The sequence below is a fragment of the Leptinotarsa decemlineata genome, unplaced genomic scaffold (assembly GCF_025532065.1).
Source record: "Leptinotarsa decemlineata unplaced genomic scaffold, Ldec_3_MD MMD2_tig00006131, whole genome shotgun sequence".
Lineage (NCBI taxonomy): Eukaryota > Metazoa > Arthropoda > Insecta > Coleoptera > Chrysomelidae > Leptinotarsa > Leptinotarsa decemlineata.
This window is the reverse complement of record NW_027412661.1, coordinates 13,762-23,579: the sequence shown is the minus strand read 5'-3', so window position 1 is coordinate 23,579 and position 9,818 is coordinate 13,762. Positions and strand designations below refer to the sequence as shown.

Sequence of the window (9,818 nt, the reverse complement as noted above, 5' to 3'; positions counted from 1 at the left end):
ATTGCTTTTCGTTTGAGGTATCATTTACCTAGCTAAGTCTCAAACTTTTTTAATTAGGGTACCTGAACCAGTTAAAGGTCGTGAATATGGATATTTGAAAAATTTTAAAAAAAGTAATTTGAATGAAATTCAGCTCAAAAACCTTAAAACGAAAATCCTAAAGCAATATGCGATATTATTTTTAGACTTACATGGAATAATAAGAAACTTAGCCCAACTTGAAAGAAGAGAAAACTGAACAAAGGCGGTGCCGGTGGCATTTTACAACAAAGAATTTGACCTGACGCTAGTCATTAATTGGAATGCATTCTGTTGTTATGATTTAGACCTTATGCTAGGGCCATAAACTTGCTTTGGAGTTTATCAATTTTTAGGTACCTCTCGCCGGGTTGGTTTGATTGGCCAAACAAGTTCTCTAGTCACTGCTTTGCCCTTTCGAGTTGCGAGTAGACGTTGGTTTTGTGTTCCCTATTTTTGTAATTCACCGTGTTCAGTTGTAGCCTTTCGCTCCTGCAGGTGTTGTTTATTTTGGACTATCGAACTTTTTGTTGTGTGTGCTGCCATGGCTGAGTTTACGAGTCATGAACAAGCCGATATCATTTTTATGTATGGCAGAGCTGATGGTAACGCATCTCTGGCACGACGTTTGTACCAAGAACGTTACCCGAACCGCAGGTAAATTAATTTCTAATTGTAGCGGTAGTTGAATTTTGCCATTTTCACCTTCAAAAGACGTTAAAAATGAGTTGTTTTATTGCAGGGTGCCTAACGTCCGTGTGTTTTCCAACACATATCGTAGGCTGTCTGAATCTGGTATTCATCATGCTGAACCTGCAGTAAATCCAGGAAAACATAATTTCAATGTTGAGGAGCAAATTCTCGCAGCCTTCGAAGCGGATCCTACCACCAGCATCAGAGTTGTAGCGAGAGATTTAAACCTTTCGATATGGAAAGTGTGGAGTACGATGCACAACGAAAAGAAATATCCGTTTCACGGCACGGGTCTGCAAGGCTTGGAGGAAACGGATCCGGCGAGACGGATACGGTTCTGCCGTTTTTTGCTAAACGCAGATATTGACGACGCGTGGTTCTTAAAGTCCATCCTCTAGACTGACGAATCGAAGTTCTCCAGGGAAGGAATTACTAATTTCCACAACCTTCATGAAAGGGCTGATAAGGACAGCAATACAAATTGGAAAAAAACAGGTAAATAAATGATTTTTATTATTATTATTTATTACCCATGTTCAACACGTGTTTAATTATCTAAATTAACTAATTTTATTGCATTTTTGTTTCAGATTTCTTTCCAAAGACAATTTTCAATAAATGTGTGGGCTGGGGTCATCGGACGCACATTGGTTGGCCCACACATTTTGCCTGACAATTTGAATGGACGAAATTACCTCGAATTCATGATAAACGACTTGCCAATGTTACTCTATGATGCCGAAGTGCCAATATTGGACACGGACAGGCCGATCACATTTCAGCAAGATGGATGCCCAGCACATTGGGCTGTAAGCGTCCGCGAACACCTGAACCGCTGTTTTCCTGGCAACTGGATCAGGAGAGACGGACCCATCCCCTGGCCTGCCAGATCGCCCGACCTGACTCCGTTGGATTTTTTTGTGTGGGGTCGGGTGAAAGAACTCGTATACAACAGAAATCACCACGAGAGAAGAATTACTTCAGCGAATAGAGGCAGCGTTTGAATTTATGAAACAGGAAATGCAAATGAAAGTAACCACAACTGAAGTACGAAATCGTTGTAGAAAGTGTATACGCAATGGTGGAGGACATTTTGAACACCAACAATAAATTTTTACAGTACAAAACATTTTTTTTTTATTCCACAAAAATCCATATTTACGACCTTTAACTGGTTCAGGTACCCTAATTAAAAAAGTTTAAGACTTAGCTAGGAAAATGATACCTCAAACGAAAGAGCAATAACTAAGCATGTTTTTGAAGGTGTCTGAACACCAGAAGAATCAGAAAAATCATCGGAAGTTATATTTACATTAAACACCCATCCAAGAATTTCACGACCAATAATTTTGTCGTATTTTAAAAAATCATCAGGAACAATATGAAAAAAAAATCTAACATATGGCCACCAATGGCAACAACAGGTAAAACTTGTAGCGTACAATTTACATCAACACCTCCAATCCCCTTTGAAATTATAAAATTATTGTCTCTTTTGCCCGCAAATCGGGCTGCCAAACACTCTTTTATTAATGAGCATTCCGCTCCTGAATCAAACCAAAATGAAAACGACTCACCACAATGGACCAAGGAGAAAATCCTGAAGGTGATTCAGATCCCACTTCTGATGTCGAAGAATCATTTTCGGGGGCGCCAAGAGCATTGTCTCTGGATGAACCCATGTTCATTCTTTACCACAACAATAACTATCTTACACAGAGGTATACAATATTTTGAAGAGATTGTTATTAGAAAATATAGCCAGCACTTATCACGATAGACCCGCAAGTTCGATAACGAATCCACGGTCAGCAGGACAACGACCCTTCTCGTTCGAGGTTCATCTCGCACTCTCGGTACCTCACTTCATACCCTTCGGCATTCCCAGGTGAAAATTATCCATCATCCCAAACTGTCCACCTTATACTTTTCTTATCAATTAAAACTATCTATCCTGTGACCGTGGCTACGTTTAGTGACCAGATGTCTCACCTCGGACCCATGTATACCGCTTCAAGCCCGGCAAAACATAATCGGCTTGAGTCATAAACAACTAGTCTAAATTTCATTATTCAAATACTACTGCGATGAAAGTCTAGACCAGGGAAAGTTCCAACTATTGTTTCGTCTCCGACACGGCCATCCTGACGATCACACGTCCTCGGGTGCACCAATAAACACTTTTTTTAACCTTTAGCTCAATCTTTTGTACTTACTACAATAGTAAGTATTATTTAAAACTACTTATTCAAAATTCCCATTATTTAGAGATCAGTATACTGACGAATTTCTTAACGGCATTTTTTTTGTGTACAAATTAACGGAAAAATTATTTTGAATATTTCCTTAAGAAAAATCCTTCTGTTATTCCATTTAGTTGTAACCTCGCCAACCAACTAACAATTCACATCCACCTTAGGTATAGACCCTTTGCACTCTTAATGTTCTGCCTCTGTATATCATATACAGCACAACTGTGTACTACCATAGTTACCATAACTATATACACATTTGCCCTAAGCCCCCGCCACATTGCCAACTGCCACAGTCTGACACATGTTCAAATCTGTTCTGTTAAACATATGTTTTTCTGTTAACCAGCTGTCGCACCCCTACGAACGACAACCCTCAGAAGTCGAAACTTGTGCGAGCTAAGGATTAACGAGGTCTTACCTTTTAACGTGCGATTCCTAACACGGATAGGACGATAGCAAGTGAAGATCGATCGTTCACACTAGGGCTTGAACCACCGACCAACACGGCAGTCAATTCGAGTGAGTGAACAAAGCACCCACGCCGAACCGCTTGGCTACCGACCGACCAACCAATGTAGTGCGGCTTACGACTTTTCTCAGGCCCCCGCCACCTCGCCAACTGCCCATCGCGCCCTGACAATCTTAGCAACTTCCAAGATCGATTCAAACCCCACACTGATTTGCAGTTACGACTACAGCTTGGTGCAAGTAGTGCGACCAAAAGTCCCTTTCAAGCCCTCGCCACTTCTCCTACTGCCCATCGCACCCTGACCAAACCCCACAGGTTTGCTGTTACGACCTACTGCCTGGAGCAAGTGCAGCGACCTCAAAACTACCATTAGTGCTCGGCCTCTCCCCTGGTGGCTTCTGACTCTGTCTCAGAGTCATTTTCATTGTTTTCTTGGTCAGAGACATCCAACTCAACAGGAATATGGCACTCGGGCATCTTTCTTAAGTTTTCATGACTATATTTGAATGTTCTATTATTACTTAATGATTTTAGATTATACCGATCGCCGTCAAGAACCTCAGTCACCATAAACGTACCTCGAAACTTCAGGTCTAACTTTGTCTGATTTCTTTTCTCATTTTTAATCAATACAAAATCTCCAACATTAAATCGGACTACTTTAGCTTTATTTCCATCAAATCTAGATTTATTATACTCAGCGTTACGTTCAATACTAACAATCGCATTCTGCCGTACGTCGGAGAAATCAATTTTTTTCTATCAGCCTGATCAGTCATTATTCCAAAAGGCCTGGCTACTTTACCGATTAGTAAATCTAATGGACTAGCTTTAGTGACTCGATTAGTAGTGCAATTTATTGCTAGATGAATTTCATCTTATGCGGCTTGCCAAGAGATTCCACTCGTTTTGGCTGCCGTAAACATACTTTTAAGGGTGCTCATTACTCTTCCTACCTGACCATTTGCTCGACTAGAACCCGTATCTATTAAATGTAATTTTGAGTCTTGTGAGTTACAATATTCTTGAAATTTTTCAGTCGTAAAACATCTACCCTGATCCGCTATTATACGCGTAGGTGGACCAAACAAAGATATAGCAAATTTTAAGGCTCTAATACCATGAAGGGTGTCAATTTTGCGAGTATAATATGCTAAAACAAATTTTGTAAATGCATCTATCAACAATAACATCGAGTCGATGTCGAGTGTCTTTTCCATCCTAAATGCATAATGGATTCATGTACGTGATTAATTACCGACCACCTAAAAGCGCGCGGAACAATCGGTAAACAATGAGTTTTACCTCGCCTTTGAATTTTTCGATACAGTAACTCAGATCGTAATTCATATGTTTTAGCAAGATCTGGCGCTAGCTCGTCATTTTCTAGCTCTGTTGTTATTTTGGAGATTTCAGAATCACGACGTTGTTCTGCAAGAAGCCAATCTTTCAAAATTTCAGTCAAATTAATATGTTTTTCTAATATCTTATTCAAATTTTTATTTGATTCAATGCGACTATGATTTCGAAAAAAGAAATCGGCATGAGCCATGCGTTTCCCTTCTCTATAAATAATTTCAAAATTGAAAGTTTGTAAGAAAGCCCACCAACGATGAACTCTAGGTGTCAATTCAGCTTTTTTTTTCGAGGTGCTTTCAAAGAGTTACAATCTGTTATTACCGTAAACGATCGACCATGTATATAATGACGAAAGAATTTAACTGCATTAAATACTGCTAACGTTTCTAACTCATATGAATGATATTTTGATTCAGCTGGACTAGTCGCTTACTGTAATATTCAATAACTCGATTCAAACCACTTAATGTTTGCATTAAGATTGCACCATAACCTTCGGAACTAGCGTCCGTGTGTACTTCGATAGGGAGATTTGGATTAAAAATCATTAAGACTGACTCATTATTCAGCACTGAAATTATCTTTTGACGAATCTTTTCATGTATTTCGGTCCATTCAATATTTCTATTATTACCGGAGGTCAGTCGATACAAAGGTTTCATGACCTGTGAAAATTTAGGAATGAATTTACGGAAGTAGGACGAGACACCGATAAACTGTCTCACTTGGGTTATGGTTTGGGGTGCAGGTAATGATGTTAGAGCTTCAATCTTTCGAGAGTTGGGTCGAACTTCGCCAGCTTTAATCTCGTATCCTAGATAGTTTATTGAAGTTTTGAGAAATGAACATTTGGAAAAATTGAAAGAAAATCCGGCTTTGATTAAAATGCTGGCAACTTCTCGAATTCTTTTTAGCGCTTCTTCGATAGTAGAGGCAATTATCATAATATCGTCCATGTAAACTATAACATACGTTTACGCGAGATTTCCGAGAGCCTTCATAACGGCCCGTTGAAAAACAGATAGTGCATTTTTTAAGCCAAACGGCATGGTTAGATATTCAAATTGTCCATCAGGAGTAACGAACGCAGTACGTTCGATAGAATCCGGATAAACAGGGATTTGGTGAAACCCGCTAGCCATATCTAGACATGTGAAATATTTTGCGTTACTTAATCGGGCTATTTGATCAGAAATGAGAGGTAATGGAAATTTATCATCGATAGTATTATCATTCAATTCACGGTAATCTACACACAAAGGATCAGAGCCATCTTTCTTTTTGACGAGTAATATAGGACTGGCAAACGGGGAACAACAAGAGCGAATAACATTTGCATTCAACAATTCGTTAACTCTATCTCGAACTACCTACCTGCCTTTCTTCGGCACTAAGACGGTACAGTCGTCTTCGTACTTCGAGTTGGCCGGTGATTATACGGGCACTTGGAAACCCCTGAATAAACGAACTATCAAATTCTTTCAAAACAGAAATGAGCTTCACTTTACCATCCCCAGTCACATCAGTGTCAACATTATTTAAATCAATTTTACTATTAGTTTCAGCTTTATTGCACGCATAAATTTGCCCACTCCTAAATATTTCGAGACTATCGGAAGTTATATTTACATTAAATACCCGTCCAAGAATTCACGACCAATAATTTTGTCGTATTTTAAAAAATCATCAGGAACAATATGAAAAAGAATCTAACATATGGCCACCAATGGCAACAACAGGTAAAACTTGTAGCGTACAATTTACATCAACACCTCCAATCCCCTTTGAAATTATAAAATTATTGTCTCTTTTGCCCGCAAATCGGGCTGCCAAACACTCTTTTATTGATGAGCATTCCGCTCCTGAATCAAACCAAAATGAAAACGACTCACCACAATCGACCAAGGAGAAAATCCTGAAGGTGATCCAGATCCCACTTCTGATGTCGAAGAATCATTTTCGGGGGCGCCAAGAGCATTGTCTCTGGATGAACCCATGTTTATTCTTTACCACAACAATAACTATCTTACACAGATGTATACAATATTTTGAAGAGATTGTTATTAGAAAATATAACCAGCACTCATCACGATAGACCCGCAAGTTCGATAACGAATCCAAGGTCAGCAGGACAACGACCTTTCTCTTTCGAGGTTCAACTCGCACTCCCGGTACCTCACTTCATACCCTTCGGCATTCCCAGCTGAAAATTATCCAACATCCCAAACTGTCTACCTTATACTTTTCTTATCAATTAAAACTATCTATCTTGTGACCGTGGCTACGTTTAGTGATCAGATGTCTCACCTCGGACTCAGGTATACCGCTATAAGCCTGGCAAAAAACATAATCGGCTTGAGTCATAAACAACATATATATATTATATAATATATATATATATATATTATATATATATATATATTATTAATATATATATATATATATATATATATACAGGGTCCTGCAACAGTGGCGCGGTGTTCCATATCTCTATATAGGAAGCAGATAGGAATCTAATTTTCTATAATATTACCTTATTGCTCGAGCTCGACAAAATAAAAATATTGGCGGTCACACAGGGTGTTCGATTTTTTCTGGGCGGATCCCAACTGTGTCTTTTTAAATGGCAACCTATATTTTTTATCGCTTTTTCGGTTTCTTCATAGAAAATAAAATAAACTTTATGTATATCTGCACTTCGAAAATATTGATGGTTTTCGAGATATCTAGCATGACAGGTTTTTTTTTCCAATATTCGTCACTCAGAATATTTGAAATTATAAAGTGGTGCCAAGTCCAGTTGAAATTTTTTTTTGGTCGAATATTCTACATTGGTAACTCTCTCAAACGATATATCTGAAATCGACCTGTGATATACAGGGTATGAAAAACCGCTTGCCAAATATTGTAAATGAAAATTTGCAAAATCTTCCTTATATTAAATGGAACACCCTGTATATTATTGATCCATAAGAAGCGCCAACGAAACCTCTACAAATTTCATTAAGTATTCCCTATGGCTAAGTTCAATAGTTTTTCTTAAATGAGCATTTCTTTCGAAAAATGGTCATTTTTTCAAAGCGAAATCCATTTGACGACTGATAAGAATATACAAAAAATACCCTTTCTTCAAAATATCGCCCATTCCTAAAATTACCTGTTGCTAGATAAACAAGTTGCGAATTACACCACAAAATGGACGTTCTTGAATAGTTACAATAATTTCAAAAATCTCGGAATTTGTGCCATATTCTTTCGGTCTAAAACAACCTTTCAGCGAATGAAATATTTATTGGAAATCAAGTAGTCTGGCAAATGACAGAACAAAATATTTGGCTGCAAATGAATATTGAAATTTTTAGTCAATCGTGAAGTTGAACTGTCGGTATAATTTCATCAGAATGTTGTTATCAAAAAGTGATTTGATTGATATGATTTTCATATTAGGTGAATCAGACAGGAATTGTTTATTGGCAAGTAGAATTTATTCTCAACGGTATCCAGATAGAAGGCATCCAGATGAAAGATCTTTCCGAAAGGTCTTGGGACGATTCGTTGAAACTGGATCTATTAATTATTCCAAACATGAGCGCATCAAGCCAGCTACTAATGAAGATAATGAATTGCAAGTTCTTCTTGCTGTTGAAGAAGATCCTAGTAGGAGTCAACGACAAATTGGGGAAATAGTGGATATAAGTGAGAGATCAGTGCAACGAGTATTGAAGAAACATCGCTTGCATCCATACCACGTTCAGTTACATCAAGAACTACTGTATGCTGATTTCGAGAAAAGAGTGAGATTTTGCAATTGGGCCATGAACAAAATTCGTCGAAACGAATATTTTTTCAATAATATTTTATGGTCGGATGAATCGACATTCCATAAAAATGGATTTGTAAATCGACATAATTACCATTATTATGCGACAGAAAATCCTCACTTATTGAGACAGGTGGATTATCAACATAGGTGGTCGATAAATGTCTGGGGAGGCATCATTGGAGAATATGTAATTGGTCCATACTTTTTTGAGGGACATATGAATGGTGCAATGTATCTCAATTTCTTACGAAATGATTTACCAGGTTTGTTAGATGATATTCCTCTTGACCTCCGCAATAGAATGTGGTTACAACATGATGGTGCATCTGCTCACTATTTGGCAGAAGTGAGAGATCATCTAAATGAAGTATTTCCCAATAAATGGATAGGACGGAATGGGCCTGTACGGTGGCCCGCTGGATCACCAGATTTGACGAAACTAGATTTTTTCTTATGGGGATACATAAAAAAATATGGTTTACGGTGAGCCACCAACTTCTCCCGAAAATATGCGACTTAGAATAACGAATGCTTTTCGCAGCATTACACCAGCTGTCTTGCGCAGGGTAGAACAGTCTTTCAAACATAGACTTCAGCTCTGCATTCAAGAAAATGGAAGACATGTTGAACATATTTTATAAAAGTTTCGTTATCAACCTTAATTAAACTCTCCCTTTTGTAGTTTTGTAATTTGCCAGTTGACAAATTTGAATATCTAGAACTCAAGCTCTGAATGAATATAATAACATGAAAAAAATAGTTATTCATAATGTTTCTTTCTTTTAACTTGTTTGGTTTGATATTGCACGATTTATGAGTGAAATTCTGCATCCAATGAAAAAATAATTTTCCATTTAGCAAAAAGTGATAGGTACATACATTTATTTCGTTAAAAAATATTTGTTTGGACACCTTCTAATGTACAAAATTGAAACAAGATATATTTCGTATATTTTTAGCAGTCGTCAAATGGATTTCGCTTTGAAAAAATGACCATTTTTCGAAAGAAATGCTCATTTAAGAAAAACTATTGAACTTAGCCATAGGGAATACTTAATGAAATTTGTAGAGGTTTCGTTGGCGCTTCTTATGGATCAATAATATACAGGGTGTTCCATTTAATCTAAGGAAGATTTTGCAAATTTTCATTTACAATATTTGGCAAGCGGTTTTTCATACCCTGTATATCACAGGTCGATTT

The 9,818-nt window shown here is 37.7% G+C and overlaps 1 protein-coding gene across 1 annotated transcript; it reads left to right on the top strand.

Moving 5' to 3' along the window:
• Window positions 1-388: 388 nt before the first annotated feature.
• Window positions 389-1,174, top strand: LOC141484558 (uncharacterized). Its single transcript, XM_074179527.1, has 2 exons — window positions 389-675; window positions 761-1,174. The coding sequence occupies exons 1-2, from the start codon at window positions 563-565 to the stop codon at window positions 1,107-1,109; spliced, it is 462 nt and encodes a 153-aa protein (XP_074035628.1). The 5' UTR covers window positions 389-562; the 3' UTR covers window positions 1,110-1,174.
• Window positions 1,175-9,818: the final 8,644 nt, after the last annotated feature.

Excerpts from the sequence above, each read along its gene's own strand:
- LOC141484558 (XM_074179527.1), top strand. The coding sequence starts at position 563 with ATGGCTGAGTTTACGAGTCATGAACAAGCCGATATCATTTTTATGTAT. Across the intron at positions 676-760 it reads GAACGTTACCCGAACCGCAG|GGTGCCTAACGTCCGTGTGT; the intron begins GTAAATTAATTT and ends GTTTTATTGCAG.